This window comes from Suncus etruscus, chromosome 7 (genome assembly GCF_024139225.1).
Source record: "Suncus etruscus isolate mSunEtr1 chromosome 7, mSunEtr1.pri.cur, whole genome shotgun sequence".
Taxonomy (NCBI): Eukaryota; Metazoa; Chordata; class Mammalia; order Eulipotyphla; family Soricidae; genus Suncus; species Suncus etruscus.
Genome location: NC_064854.1, coordinates 71,853,841 through 71,871,202, shown reverse-complemented (window position 1 = coordinate 71,871,202; position 17,362 = coordinate 71,853,841). Strand labels below are relative to the sequence as shown.

Genomic DNA, 17,362 nt, shown 5'->3' with positions numbered 1-17,362 from the left:
TATTAAGCATAGAAAAAATAAAGTGGCCTATAAGTCACTAATATTGCAATGAATGATGGTCAATAAAGAAACTTCACTGCCTATATTTAAACTTTTCTTTCTTGGTATAGCACATTCTAATAATTTATGTTAGTAAATTTTGAAATATTATAAAATGTACAATAGGAACTTTGCAAGAAGAGTACACTCTTTGGTCCTTTGAACAAAACTTTTATGGCCTCTTAAAATAAAATGAACTATATTCATTTAGAGATTGCCTGAAAGTTTGACTTTATACTCTTTCTCTCTTTTAAATCAATCATTTTATATTTACTAAGGCAAAAATGGTAGTATTTACAAATTCTATCTTTCCTCTAGAGTTTTCTAGTTCCGGATAGGGTTCTTATAAGAAAGGAACAAAAAAAAAATCAAACTCTATATTTTCATGGGTATTTATTCTGATTTAAATATGTCTACTTAGCATTTCTAATTTTTTCTTAGGAGATATTCATTTAACATATGTCAAATATATTGAACAATAAGAATTTATATATGTCATCAATTATTTCTGATCTTATTCTGATTATTCTGTTTCAGAAATTATACAGTTATAAATTCAAAAATTATTGTGGTTACAATAAGACCTGAACCGAAAACAACTGATTCATTCCTGGAGATAGAATTAGCTCATTTGGCTAATGTAAGTATCACCTGCTTGACATTAAGTTTCTCATATAATTTACCTTGTAAGTAAAAGTATTGTTACTTTTAAAATATAAGAACATAACATATTTTCTAGGTTTTTCAAAATCATCAATGAATTAATATGTTAAGAACTTGTGAGATATACAGAAATAATTTATATTCTTCCACACTTTTAAAATATTTTTAATTTATCCCATATAATATTACTTATAAGTAATTAGAGACTTTATTGTGCTATAAAGTTAGACATTAGGGAATATCAATGTGAAATGATCTTGTCTCACTATGCAACAGAAAATACTGCAAATATATAAGCTTTGAATGATTATTTTAAACAGCATAAAGGGGCATGAAGAACTCCAGGGATTCTCTAAAATTGTAATATGTAAAATTGCTAAATGAGAATCAGAACCAACTTTTTATAACTCCCTAAATTTCTAAGTATTTAAATTCAATGCTTCCATCTCAGAATGAAAATTCTTTCTTAAGCTCATCAAACTGAAACAGAAGTTAGTTATATCTTCTTCACTCATAACATAGAAGTTAAAAATAACTATCGGTGGGGCAGAGTGGTGGTGCAGAGGTAGGGCGTTTGCCTTGCAGGTGACTAACCTAGGACGAACCATGGTTAGATTCCATATGGCGTCCCATATGGTTCTCCAAGCCAAGGGCTATTTTTGAGCAAATATCAATGAGTAACCCCTGAGCATCACTGGGTGTAGCCCAAAAACAAACAAATACAACAAAAACAAACAATAAAAAACTATTGGTGGGACTACAGTGATAGCAGAGTGAGTAGGGCATTTGTTTTACACTTAACTGACTTGGATTCAATCCCAGACATCCCATATGGTCCCTAAGCCTGCCAGGAGATAATTTCTGAGCGCAGAGCCAGGAGTCTCTTCTGATACCGATGGGTGTGGCCCCCCAAATAAAAATATTAGCCATTCATATATTCTTTGTAAATAATTAAACCGTTGATTTGGCAGAGGAAATGATTTACGCTTAAGTTTCCATAATCATATTTTACACTTATATATAATATATTTACAGTACTTATGTATATATAAATATATACATATATATAGTTCTTTGGGGGGCCACATCTGGTGGTGCTCAAAAGTTAATCCTGTTTCTGCGCTCAGAAATTGCCACTGCCAGGCTTGAGGGACCATCCCATAATCAAACCCAGATCCATCCAGTTTGGCCACGTGCAAGGCAAACTCCTTTCCTCTGTGTTACCACTCCAGCCCGCACACGTATTTTTTTTAAATTCTTGGGCCGCATGTACATTTTTTTTTCCAAATTCTTCTGAAACTTCCACAAAGTTGAACTTTACAAATAATGAAATCACAAAGCAAATATAATTTCCCTGAATTCACACAGTTGGCAAAAAAAAAAAAGAATAAAATTTATGCTCTCATTTTTTGGGCAAAAAATTTATTTTCTGCTATTTTGTAATTTCTGATTTAAATATAAACAATGAAACATTAGTTTTATAAGTGACTATTTTGTTCTCTATAAATAGTTTACTAAAATGGCTCAAGCATTTTAGATTGTTATGAAAACAAATTTCTCAGTAACAACACTTAAACATTATCATGTAGACCACTGCATATGTTTCGACTTTTAAAAAAATGTGACCCTATTACTTTTATTATCTAAAATGTATTTTCTTTCTATAGTATTTACATCTTCATATCTTAGAACATGCTTACGTCAAAAAGAATTATTTTAATATTCAATTAAAATAATATCTGTATTTCTATATTTAAAACTTGTTATATTTTTGTATAGATAGATAATGCATGTCCAGTTCTAGTAATTGATTTAAAATTGTAAATTATTTTATATCTTTATTCAAACACTGTGTTTACAAACATGATTGTAGTTGGGTTTCAGTCATAAAAAGAACACCACCCTTGACTAGTGCAACATTCCTGTCACCAATGCCCCATTTCCCTCCCACATCTCACCTATATTCCAGACATGCTTTCCACTTCCCTCACTCATTTAATGATGGTCCCCAGTGGAGATATTTCTCTAACTGCACTCACCACTCTTGTGGTGAGCTTCATATGGTGAGCTGGTCCTTTGACCCTTATATCTGGAAATTATTTCAATAATATCTTTATTTTTCTTTTTTTTTTAAACTATTTTTTTTATTATTTTGGGGTCACACCCATTTGGTGCTCAGGGGTTATTCCTGGCTAAGCGCTCAGAAATTGCCCCTGACTTGTGGGGACCATATGGGACACTGGGGGATCGAACCGTGGTCCTGATCCTTGGCTAGTGCTTACAAGGCAGACACCTTACCTCTAGCGCCACCTCGCCGGCCCCATCTTTATTTTTCTTAAAACTCAAAGAGGGGACCACATATTTTAGCCACCCTGAGGGGGAGGGAAGAGGAAATGGGGGGTAGGACAAAATGGAGGTGTAGGGAGGACAATCTGGTGATGGGAATCCCCCCTGATTTTATATAAATATGTACCTAAAATGTTATTGTCAACAAAATGTAAGCCACTATGATCAAAATAAAAATTATATTAAAAAAAAAAACCTCAAAGATGAGTGAGACTATTCTGTGCCTCTCTCTCCCCCACTGATGTATTTCACTCACCATAATAGATTCTATTTACATCCACGTATAGGAAAATTTCATGACATCATCTCTCCTGGCGGCTGCATAGTATTCCACTGTGTTTATGTACCACAGTTTCTTTAGCCATTCATCTGTTGGAGGGCATCTTGGTTGTTTCCAGAGCCTGGCTATTGTAAATAGTGCTGCAATGAACATAGATGTGAGGAAGGGGTTTTGGTATTGTGTTTTTGAGTTCCCAGGGCATATTCCTAAGGAATGGTATAGCTGGATCATATGAAGCTCAATTTTCAGTTTTTTGAGGTATCTACATATTGTTTTTCATAAGGGCTGGACTAGAAGGCAATCTCACTAATAGTGAATGAGAGTTCCTTTCTCCCCACATCCCATCCAGCACTGATTGTTCTTGTTCTTTGTGATGCATGCCAGTCTCTGTGGTTTGAGATAGTACCTCACTGTTGTTTTGATTTTCATCTCCCTGATAATTAGTGATGTGGGGCATTTTTTCATGTTCCTTTTGGTCATTTGTTAAAATTGTAAATGTTTTAATTCCCTCAAAGACATACTGAAAAGCAAAACATAGAATGTACATATATATATGCATTTCCTTTCATTTTTCTCATTCTCTTTTTCTTTTGTTTCTTTATTGTCTCACTCCTCTCCTCTCCTCTCTCCTCTGTCTGTCTGTCTGTCTCTTCTTTCTCTCTCTCCTTTCTCTCTCTCTCTCTCTCTCTCTCTCTCTCTCTCTCTCTCTCTCTCTCTCTCTCTCTCTCTCTCTCTCTCTCTCTCTCTCTCTCTCTCTCTCTCTCTCTCTTGGGCCACACCTGGTGATGCTCAGGTTAACTCCTGGCTATGCACTCAAAAATCTCTCCTGGCTTGAGGGACCATATGGAATGCTAGGGGTCAAACTGAGGTCTGTCCTAGGTCTACCAATTGCAAGGCAAACACCATATTATTGCACCAGTGCTCCGACTTCTCATTCTCTCTCTTTTTTTTAATGTTTGTTTTCTCTTCCTTTCTTCCTCTCTCTCTTGGTTTTTGAGACAAATTTAGCAGTGCTTGACGCTTTCTCTTGGCTCTTCACTCAGGGATCTCTCCTGCAGGGTCCAGGGGACTTTAGGAGGTCGAGGGTTCAAACCTTAAATCAGCTACATGCAAGATAAGTACTATACCTGCTGCATTATTTCCTTAGGCCCAAATGTATACCTTAAATCTTCAGGATAAAAAAAGTTGGTAAATGTTTAATCTCAAAATCTTTCTTTAATAAACATTATTGAGAATTTAAAGAATAAGTCAGTTCTATGACAAACTTGAACAATAATGATTTATGACAAAGTCTTATTATTACAATTCAATAAACTATTATAAATTAACAAGTTTTAGTTTTAGCATAGTATTCTTAGAGCATATTTTTACCCAATTTACTAAAGAGAGAAATTAGGGACAGAAGATGGTATGCATCATAATCAGAGCCCATAGTAGGTGTGTAATTCAACATACATACCCCTTCCTAGTTACAAAATGGAACCTCTTGGGATCATTTGATTCATTTTTTTCTTTGATATATTTTATAAATATTTATCAAACTATAATCTGTACAATATATATTTTTGAATTTTTAAAGATTTATATATGATTATACGTTTGAATTTTTAATGCTTACTATAACTACTTGTTACCATTCAAACGAGATTTTATAAAATAGAATTATTCCTTGAGAGATGGAATGTAGGATAAATATAATGAAAATTATCTTTTTATTATTATCATATGTTTTATATATTTTTATTTAAGAGATCATCTAAAGATCATGTCCTAAAACAGCAATAATACTAGATGAAGGATTTATTTCATATATAAAAAATTTAATACAAAAATGGAAACTTTATTATACATGTATTTAGTTATATATAACAAAAGCATTATAGCTAAATCACATGTTAATTATATGTAAAAAGTGATCTACTTTAATTATTATGACATATATCTAATATAAAGTCTATTTTATTACATTAATTGTACCTGCTGCACTTTTCTGTCTGAGCTCAGAAAAGAATAATTGCTATAAAATTATATCTATTTCCTATGTCATTTAAAAATGAAAAATGGGAGTATAATTTTAATGAGCCTAGGTAAAATAATTGTTAAACATTTTCTAAATGAAATGTGTTCTTTTCAATTTTTTTAACAAATAGGATTTAACGGGTGCTTAGATATAATAAGACCTTTGAGAAATGGTAGAAATGGGTAGCAGAATAAAATTTCTTGAATTCTACATTGTATTTTTGAAAATTTCATTGAAGTTCTAACCAGAACATAATATTGTAATGTGTATAATATTATTAATTCAGAGATTTGAGTTTTGAAGAGAAACAAGAGACCAGGAGGTAGGGGCCTGGAGTGAAGATACTTTTAGCCCTCTGATGTTGTGACCTAGTCTCTTAGGATCATGTGTCTGGAGAAAACATATTACATTGGTAAGGGAGAAAATATATTTAGGTTCTCTTATTTAAGTTACTTTTGCATACTAGTGGTCTTCACCTGCTAGTGCAAAAGCAATTATTCAATAAAGAGTATCTACATTTTCTCACTCCAAAGACAACATTGAGTTTCCGCTCTGAGAAGCTGAGTAGGCTTCAGTTGGTTCCTAGAATTGGAGAACTGGTCTTATGACTTTTGATGTGTGACTCATATCAAAAAGATGACTTGTTTTCACACAACAACTTGGTCTCTTGACAATGTGACACATGTCCTCCCTGCAATCAAGCAGGTCTTTTGTGGGACCTCAGTTGTAGTCAGTCTGGAGGTGGCACCTCACTCTATTTGAAGTTCATTATTATTATTATTATTATTATTATTATTATTATTATTACTGTTAATATGTTGGGGTGGCACTGGGAATTGAACCTAGTACTGGAAATTGAAGTTGGGCATTCAACTGGGAATTGAAATGGGCACTCTGCTGTGAATGGTTTTGGATATGATATTTAGTCTGAAAAAAATCGACAAACCTAAATAGACTAAACATTTCAGCAAAATTCCTTTAACTGTCTTCATGACATAATAAATTTTTCTAATTTTGGCATTGAATTTATTTTTCTTATTTGTAGAGCTAGGTGATGTACTTGTTACCCCTTAAAGATATAGTTACCTGTTTTAAGAAATATCAAATTATTTTAATCAAAGACATTTTCCCATATTCATGTTTTTTTAGTTATATATCTTTATCATTGATTTAGTCTATAACATTACTTCCATTAACAATGTTATTGGAATTAATTACTTGAACCTAAATAAGTGCAATAGAATGGATATTTTGTACATATGTAACATGTACACCTCTACTCATATTCAAGATTGCTCACACCCATTAGGATGTTTAGGATTTGGCAAGTTTAGATCTGTGACTTAGTTTGTTACTTTCTAAACTGGATAACATTACTTCTTTTTTTTAATTTAATTTTATTTATTTATTGTGACTAATGTGAATTACAAGTCTTTCACAGTTATATTTAAGGTACAAAGTGACAGTGAATTAGGGCCATTCTTACTACCAGTGTTGTCCTCCCTCTAGCATGCATCCCATACCTCTCCTCTTTGCTCCATGGACTGCTAGTGTAGCTGATCCCTTTTGTATATTTCTTGAGTTAGATTGGGTATCTTGATACTGTTGTTGATGATTTTGTGTTTAGTGTTCGAGTCTGATCATTTTTTATTTCCACTCAATATCCATAGACTGTTTGCTCCAGGTACCAGCTACTTCCCCCACCCTCCACTTACAATGTATTACAAGATGATTCAAGCCCTGTAGTTCTGTTGGAAAAAAAAGGAATAAAGAAAAAAAATGGTGCTGGGAGGGGTCTATCTAGGAGCTATCTATATCAATTTAAAACGAGAAAAGGTAAAAGAAAGAGAAAGAAAACATAAAAAAAAAGAAAAAAAAACAAAACCAGGTACCGACAAGAAACATGACAGCAAAAATAAATACCAGCTAAAATGGCTACAATGTGTGAAAGGAAATATAAAAGGAAAAAGAAAAGCAAAAAGAGTGGGGGGAAGGACAGTGTAACAAGAGGTTGTGTGTGTTTGTGTGTGTGTGTGTGTGTGTGTGTGTGTTTAATAAGCACAGTAAGTACTGGGGAAAATAGAAAGGGAATTAATTTCCTTGGCCTAAAAGATACTGGGTTTTTCCACTCTTTAATTATATTGTCATGGGAATGACTACAGGCTCTGGACAGATGTGTTGATGAACACCAAGGTCCTTTTCTGATAGCAGGAAACGTTCTCAGTTGTGGCTGACAAAATCAACATTTTCTCTTGAAATACAGATTAAAAAATAATTTTATTTTAGTTTTCACATGTGTCATAAAACTGACAAGCTTGATATTACTTTTTTTTTGTTGTTTTTTTTTTGGTCACACCCAGTGATGTTCAGAAATCACTCCTGGCATGAGGGACCATATGGGATGCCATATGATCAGTCATAGGCTAGCATGTGCAAGGCAGATGCCTTACCATTTTTGCCACTACTCCGGCCCCTGATATCACATTTTTTTTCCAAATAAAATACTATATATTTTCATTTTAAGTAGAATGATTATTTTTACTCTAATGGTTTATAATCTAGCCTCACTTTTTTTAAATCTTCCTTTGAGCATAAGTCAAGTGGTCTAGGTTATTTAATATTGCTGTTTTGGGGGGTGAAATTGGGCCACACCCGGCAGTGCTCAAGGGTTGCTCCTGGATCAAATCTCAAAAATTACTCTTGGTACGGTCAGGGGACCATAAAGGGATGCCAGGTCTGTCCCTTTTTGGCCATGTGCAAGGCAAATGCCCTACCACTATACTATTACTCTGGATCCAATATTGCTATTTTAGCAATGAGAAACCCAACAAATTTATGTATTACTATGAATTTACAGAAAAAATGAACTTATGGAAATTTCTATATGTGTGTTATTTATTTACATTCTAGTAAGACCAACATGACAAATTAAGGATTTAATTCTGTGTGTTTGAAATTAAATTAGTCATGAACCAATCTTTGTGAACTATAGAAGAAAACACAATGTGTGTGACCATTAGATAAATATAAGATACAATCAAATTAAATCCAAACATTCTTCAGTGGCATTTTCATGAATATCAAAAGCTTATAACAAATGAAGAATTAAGAGTCAATTGTCGGGGCCGGGCGGTGGCGCTAAAGGTAAGGTGCCTGCCTTGCCTTCACTAGCCTTGGACGGACCGCGGTTCGATCCCCCGGTGTCCCATATGGTCCCCCAAGCCAGGAGCAACTTCTGAGCGCATAGCCAGGAGTAACCCCTGAGCGTTACCGGGTGTGGCCCAAAAACCAAAAAAAAAAAAAAAGAGTCAATTGTCAAAGTTTAAACAAGCCTATTCTATCCAATTAGAATTTCTACAAAGTGGTGTTTATATCTAATTACTTTTTAAATTACTTTTCTATCAGAGTATTTGTCCATTTGGAAGATATTTCCGATGTTTTGCCTGTTTAAAGCTCTTGGTAATTTTTATGGGTAAGACTTGAAATGCTAAAGTAGATTGAAGAGCATACCAACTGCTGAAATTCAGATAGAAATAGTTTGCTAGCTACAGATTTGTTTTTGTTATATCCAAAATTTCTCAACAATAACAATCACTTTTCCCTCTTACATTTTAAATTTACATTACATTATTTTTTTTTATTTTTATTTTTGGGCCACACCCATTGACGCTTAGGGATTACTCCTGGCTATGCGCTCAGAAATCGCTCCTGGCTTGGGGGGACCATATGGGATGCCAGGGGATCGAACCGCGGTCCTGTTCGTCCTACACTAACGCTTGCAAGGCAGACACCTTACCTCTAGCGCCACCTTCCCGGCCCCACATTATATTATTTATAATGTTTATATTATAAATAATATTTTATAATATTATATTATAATATATTATCAATATTTAAAATTTTAAGAACATGAAATTCTACTATTATTAAGCAAGTATCAGCAAACATTTTCAGTCTAATCAAATAACAAATAATTCTTACCATTATATGAACTATGATGGTCTGTCCCATCTACCAAACTCTGATAATACACCAGGAAATTATTTGTATATAATATATAAAAGAAATGATGTAACTCTGTAAAAGGAGCCATTCCAGTGGTGGTCAAGGGACCATACCTGTTACCAGAAATCAAAATGGATCTGACTCTCTTCCAATAAATTTCATTTCTTAAGAATGTAGGTTAGGGGACCGGAGAGATAGCATGAAGGTAAGTTTACCTCGCATGCAGAAGGATGGTGGTTCGAATCCCGGCATACCATATGATATCCTGAGCCTGCCAGGAGCAATTTCTGATCGTAGAACCAGGAGTGACCCCTGAGCACTGCTGAGAATGTAGGTTAGATTTTCTAGCTGTACAATATAGTTTGTCTGTTTGGCAAACTCAATGGTTCCAACACCTTCCATTGTATATCACATTCTAATTTCCAGAACCAATGAATATATTACATTACAGAAAAAGGGACTTCTCAGATATTAAGGGGGGATTATCATGATTTGTCTGAGTAGGCCTATTTGATCACATATTGTTTAATTTGAAAATTACTAATAAAATGTTGGGTTTTTCACAGTTCTTTAAGATAAATTTCTCACCCTACTTTGATCTTTAACCTAGAACAAGGTTGTTGCTCAGTGGAAGGAATAAAAAGTAAAGCAAGACTAGACTGCTGGACAGCATTATTCTATCCATTTTTCCCAGCTATGGTCAGTACAGTGCAGTGCACAAAGGACCCATTTCAGCACTACTAAGTTTGAAGATGAAGAAAGGCCCATAAATCAATGAATGTTGGCAACCTTTGAAAGCTGAACAAAATCCTTACTTTCTAATCAAGAGCACTTTCCTCCAACTTTTGTTAGACAAATTACATGACAAACAGAATGAGTCTGCATGAATTTATCCTCACATCCTCTAGAAAGATCTATAATTATGCAAACAATTTGATACCAGTGATATTCAAATCTTATGAGCAAAGACCCATCAGTTTCATGGTTCTGACCAAAATAAATCATAATACAGTAACTGTGTCCTCTTATGCTGGTGAGTTTACTGTATTTTTATGATAACAATAGAAAAATTAATAAGCCTCAAAGGAACATTGTTAAATTAATTGTATATTTGAAAAATATTTAAATATATCAGTAAAGCCATTTTGTGTAAGATATAATATATATAATAAATATTTCAGTGAAAAATAATTATCAGCTGGAGATTAAACTTTGTCTTTTTGATTATCATGCCACCACATTAGGAATCTGATTAAAGAACATAAAATCATAATACATAGATTTTATAAAGAAATTATAGGGAATTAGTTGAAATTTTAGACTGCTTTCAGATCATACTACTTAGGCAGCCAGAAGAAGATGCTATATTTTGGGCAATTCTGACTTTGCAGTTCTTTGTGCAATTTAGTGAAACTCTGCTATATACTTACAGATTAGAGGAGTACAAAAAAAATAATACTAAATGTCTTGTTTTCAATACAAATTCATTGTTTTTAAGGGCTTTATATTATATCATGGATAATAATTTTATCTAATAATATATTGAATCTAGTTGATTTTTGTTATTTTTATTAGTTATTTTTGCTTAAACTCAAAATAATATTTAATTTTTGCTTCAACAACAGGTAACTTATATGCTGAAACATGCACCAGATTTTGTCAGTTGGTGTTTGAATTGTGATAAAAAATATGTTATTAAGGCTTTCTAATATGTATGGTGGCAATACTTTTCTTTGATTGTAAAGATATAAGTAATTTCTTACAGTAGTTCTTTGTTTTACTGGTTCTCATATGTCAAATAGAAACTATGCACTGGAAAATTATGTATATTGAAGTTAGTGATATAACTCAGAAAGTAGAGAAGCAAGCTGCTATTACATTCACAAAAAAAATGGCATGTGTTTAATGTGGGCTATTCTGTAACTCTATAGCAGAAGCTGAGTTAAATATATGCCTTCTCTATGTGTTCCAATGAAATAGCTGACAGTTCTTGAGAAGATATGTGAAATAGAGTTACATATCATACTGATAAAACAATATTCTCACTTTAGTGATCTTTGAACAATTCTATTTTCAGATAAACCTTACTATTTCTTCTTCATAGGATCCACTTATTCCCAAAATACTAATTTGGTGAGGAGGGTGAATTGGGCCATAGCCAGCAGAGCTTAGGTATTTCTCTAGGTTCTGCCTTAGGGATTACTACTGGAAAATATATGGTGTCCAGGAATCCTAGAACAACTTTCTAAGCGAGTTCTCTTCCCTCAGTATTACCTTTTGGTACACCCTCAAAATTTGTAAGGAATAAATGCATCCCTGTCTTATTGTAGTACTATTTGCAATAGTTAAAAGCAGTATATGTTAGGCTCCTGTCAAAATAATTAATGAAAAAGAAAGATGGGCAGTACTTATTTTGGTCAAAAAGACCAACTGGTAAGTTAACAGGAGAGATGAAGCAGAGTAGGTGAAATGAATAGTGTTAAGAGACATTTATGGGACCAGAGTGGTACCACAGTGGTAGGGCATTGTAGAAGTTTTGTTCCATCATTTTTGTTGTAATCAGTCTTCTGTAATAAGTGGTCTTGGTTTTTGCTCAGATCCTAGGCAAAAATCAAGGATAGAGTTTTCATTATGGTTCCATAAGTTCTCTCAGCAGAACTTTTTAAGAAGTTTCTGGCTATAATTTTAATGTTTATAATTGATTCATCATTTATTTTAATTAATTGACCCCATCTTGCAGGTCTACTAATTGGGTATTAAAGTGAATGCTCACATACTCTCTGGTGGCAGGAAGGTAAATGGATATTTCAGAGCAGTAAATTGTCAGATGTCACTGAATAAAGCTGTTTGCAGAGCTGAGGGATTAACTATAGTTTAGCATATACTGATTTCACTACCAAAACCAAACCCAACTTTTCATTATACCATGAGTTCCAAGTTTGACAATGATATTAAAATATATTAACCTTTATTATTCAAGTTAGGCATTCCTTTGAAGAAAGTTACCTTTCAGGTTGAAGTTTAACCAAGTTGATTTTACTTTGAACTTAATAATCTGTCATTTCCTCTGTTTAACTCTTGATGTCATGTTTCTGTTTTATTTCTTTTTCATTCTGAATTCACAGATGCTCCTTAAAATCAGACACAGGATGGTACAAATAAATTGTTCAAATAAATTTCCCCCTAGAATTTTATTTTTGTTTGCATGCTTCCCTTTAAGTTAGTACATAAAATGCATTGAAATAAAATACAGTACCCTGACCAATAAAAAGAATATTGGTGTTAAGTGAAATATCCATAACTTGAATACTAAATATAATCATGGTTATATTTAATAAATTTTAATAAATGTAATGAATATTACTAAAATAATTAAAATAAACATAGCAAATAACTCAGAGAAACAGCAATTTTAATGTGCTTATCTAGATTTTTAAAAATAGTTTTTCTAGGGGCTTGAGTGATAGTGCAGCAGAAGGGCATTTGCCTTGCATGCTGCTGATCCAGTATGAACCTGGGTTCGATCCCAGGTGCTCCATATAGTCCCCAAGCCAGGAGCGATTTCTGAATAAATAGCCAGGAGTAATCCCTGAGTGTCAGTGGATGTGCCCCACCCAAAAAATTTTAAAAAATGTGTTTTTCATATAAACTTTAGTTATTAGCAAATTATAGAAAAGGCTAAGGCACAAGAACTGCTTAGAACTTATGGGCATGGAGGACATATGTTAATTTTTAGATGAGTTAGTAATTTTCAGTAAATTTCAGAAAATTTGCCTGCCTTGATTTATTCAGCATTATCATTGATGTTGGATGATTATGAAGATATTTAATTATGTAATGATGCAATGTTAAGAAGTATGGGGCCGGGCGGTGGCGCTGGAGGTAAGGTGCCTGCGCTAGCCTAGGACGGATCACGGTTCGATCCCCCGGCGTCCCATATGGTCCCCCAAGAAGCCAGGAGCAACTTCTGAGCGCATAGCCAGGAGTAACCCCTGAGCATCACAGGGTGTGGCCCAAAAACCAAAAAAAAAAAAAGAAAAAAAAAAGAAGTAATGGTGATTATGTTGTAAATTCAAAATGAGATTCAGTTTATAAAAAAGTTTAATTCATGAACCTTGTCAATCAGGCTCAAGAAAAAAACTATCAAATTACTTGCTTTGGTTTAGGTTGTATAAAAAAAAATGACCCCAATATGAGATATAATATTAGTGCTTTTTCAAGTAAATTAATATATAAATGGATAATTTCCAGAACCACTTTTAAAAATGTATATTTTTGGAAAATTAAAGAACCTGAAACTAGGGGAAAGGTAAAAAAAAAAAAAGGAACATGAGAATAATAGAATATGTTGAATGAAGAAGCACAGATTCCACATTATGATAGAATATGCCTATCTAGTGGTTATTTAAAATAATTTCTGATAATAGGGGACTTATTAAAGAGGAAATGGGACACAATAAAAATAGACATACAAACAGGAACATATTTACAAATATTAAGGCCTTTTCAAAAGTAATACCCTGTGTGATCCATTATGTAATTCATTGATCTTAAAGGTCATGGTAGCTAATCTGTATAATAAAATTAATGAAATGAATGAAGTACAAAATATCTGTTGGTTACAATGAGACTGCAAGTCCAAACATTCCATTGAATTGGACATTTAATGCATGTTCACCTGGAAATGGGGGGGAAAGTGGCTGTACAAGTACATCATAAAAGGTTCTTTGTTGTGACTTAGAGATAAAGAATAATTTGGTACTCTTTAAGGCATTATTGTAACATTGAATAATCCATAGAAAACAAAAGAAAATAAATAAACAGAAATCAAAGTATGGACCTTGTATAATTTAAGAAACTGAGAAATAACTCACTCAACAGCTGAGTTCACACTTTGCATGCAGAAGTCCAGGTTTGATTGCTAATATTACAGAATCCTCTGAGCACTGCAGAAAGCAATATCCAAGAATTGCCAGGAGTGGCCAAAACCAAATTAACAAACAAATACACACAAATGAAAAAATTGAGAAACTAGAATCATATTTGGAATAAATCTATTTTATGTGATCAACACATTTGTAATGTATAAATTTCTTGTATTAAAAAGAAATTGAAGTAAAATATTGAAAGGAGACTGCAAGATAAGAAATTACCATTCTGTTGCATAACAAAGAATCTTTGATATTTTTATGTGTACACTCAAGTTACAACTATTCTTTCTCTATTTATTTTTAGGGTACTTTGAATCCCTATTGTGTGTTATGGGATGACTCAAAAACGTAAGTGACAGATGGTTTCTTATATTATTTGACTAAATATTCAAAGCACATTTAGGTGTTGCAGCTGCTTGCTTGCTAATCTATAAGAGGATTGTGAGTTACACTCAGATAAATAATATCCTCCTACTTGAATGTTTTGGACACTGTGACAAATGTGTTTGTGTGAGATGATGCCATTTGGTTATGTTAGAAGATGGAATGCGAGGGAGGGAGGGAGGGAGGGAAAAAAAAAAGATGGAATGCATTACTTACTCAAAAAGGGTCATTTGTGATTATGATTTTATCTTGTTTTGACCACACATGGCATCACTCGGGTTACAGTTGGCTCTGTGCTCAGAAATAGCTCCTGGCAGGCTTGGGAGCCATATGGCATGCTGGAGGTTGAATCTGGGTCTGCAATATACAATGCAAATGCCCTACCCACTGTTCTATCGCTCTGGCCCCAGTAAAGGGCATTTGTAATGTGAATCCTGAGGTACTTTTAAAATCTCTAATATTTCTAATGATAGAAACAAATGATCATTCAACATATTACTACTTACTAATTCAACTTAGAATTATACGACAAAACAGCAATTTCTGTGGTCATTTAAAACAATGCATTATATGTGTGATCTTGAGGCTATTATTAGATTAATGCAATATTTATTTGGGCCTGCTAATTGTCTTGTTATAAAAACTTGAGTGACATTTAATTTTCTTACTCATGTACTTTATGATCATGAAGACAAAGTAATGGTGATTAATTAACATGGTTCTTCATATATTCCTTTATTTAAGTAATTATGGTTACTTTCCCACCTCCAATATCGCCATTGATCTCTCCGCCCACCCTTGCCTGTTCTTGGGACAGGCATTTTACTTTTCTCTCTCAATCTCTTTCACGTGTGCTTACTCTCTCTCTTCATCCTTTTTGATACTGTGGCTTTCACTATTGTTAATAAAGGGTGACATACATGTCACTTTATTCCCTGTCAGAACCCAGTTCTTGTCCAGAGTGATCTGTTCCAACTATCATTGTCATAAGTGACTCTGCTCTACTCTAACTACACTTATCACTCTTTATGGTAAACTGCTTGTCATGGACTAGTCCTTCTGATCCTCAACTCTATTGTCTCTGGATAGTATTACGCATATTTTATTTTTCTTATAACTCACAGATGAGTGATATTATTCCATGGCAATACCTCTATATTGGACTCATTTCATGCAGCATAATAGTCTCTTTGTACATCCATATGTAAATAAACATGATGACTTCATTTCCTTAATGACTGCATAGTACTCCATTTTGTAGATACACCATAGTTTCTTGAGCTACTCATTAGTTTTCAGAAAGCTTTCTTGTTTCAAAATTCTGGTTATTGTAAATAGAGCTGCAATGAACACAGGAGTGTACAGGGAACTTATGTACTGGGTTTTGTGATCTTAGGGTATATCCCTATTAGTGGTATTACTGGATCATACAGAAGCTCAATCTTCATTTTTTGAGGAATATTCACACTGCTTTCCAGAAAGGCTTTCCAACCAGAAGTAAATGAGAGTCCCTTTCTCCCTGCATCCCAACCAGCACTGGTTGTTCTTGTTCTTTGTGTCTGTGAATAGTCACTGTGATGTGTGATGACACGTCATTGTTGTTTTGATTTGCATCTCTGATGATTTATGATGTAGAACAAATGCTTTTTGGTCATTTGTATTTCCTCTTTGAGGAAATGTCTGTTCATTTTCCTCCCCATTTTTGGATGCAGTTAGATTTTTTCATATTAAATTCTATCATTACCTTTTATGTCTTAGATATTAAACCCTTCTTATCCTAGTCATCATTTCCTTTGAAATGGTACAAAAGCTTCTAAGTAAAGTAGTCCATTTCTTTATCTTTGTTTTCACTTGCTTGGCCAATAGCGTTTCTTGCTTGAAGATGAAGTTAGCTTCATGTCATGCACTGTTCTGTCTACATTTTTCCTCTATGTACCTTATGGTTTCAGACTTCATATCTGATAAAGATATAAGCTTTAATATATTTAATTTATTCTTTGTATGGTGTTAAAAAGAGAGGTCTGAGTTCACTTTTTTTGCATGTATCAGACCATTTATCTTAACATCATTTGTTAGAGACTTTCCTTGCTCTACTTGCTCCTTTATCAGAGCTAATTGATTATATGTCTAGGGATCATTCTCTGAATACTTAAGTCTATTCCATTGATCTGAGAGTGTGTCTTTATTACAATACCATGCTATTTTAATGATTGTTGCTTTCTATATCATTTAAAATTGTGGAAAGTGATGCCTCTTATGTTCTTTTTTCCTAAAAATTGCTTTAGCAACTAGTAGACTTGCATTGTTCCAAATGAATTTCATACATATTTAATATACTTCTTTGAAAAAATGAAGTATCATTAGAGAGATTACATTAAATGTGTAAAATGCTTTGGGCAGTATTGCCATTATAATGATGCTAATCCTCTCAATCCATGAGCAGTGTATATATCTCCATTTCTTTGAGTCTTCTTTTTTTTTCCTTGATGCAGTGGATTTTTGTTTGTTTTTGTTATTTTTTGGTTTGGGTCCACATTCCAAGCAACATTCTGGGGTTACTGCTGGTTCTGCACTCAGGTGACCACATGGGATGCAGGGGATTGAATCGGGGTCAGCAGTATGCAGACAAACACCCTACTCACTGGTAACACAGTATTTTGTAGTTTTCTTTGTATACATTTTTCATCACTTTAG

General features: G+C 33.5%; 1 protein-coding gene across 1 annotated transcript in view; it reads left to right on the top strand.

Annotated features, from left to right (window-relative positions):
* Positions 1 to 17,362, top strand: part of ADGRB3 (adhesion G protein-coupled receptor B3) — an 898,471-nt gene that overhangs the window by 518,866 nt on the left and 362,243 nt on the right. The window contains exons 16-17 of the mRNA XM_049776768.1: positions 577 to 679; positions 14,589 to 14,632. Coding sequence (XP_049632725.1) covers positions 577 to 679; positions 14,589 to 14,632 — 147 coding nt within the window. The remainder of the gene's footprint in view (positions 1 to 576; positions 680 to 14,588; positions 14,633 to 17,362) is intronic.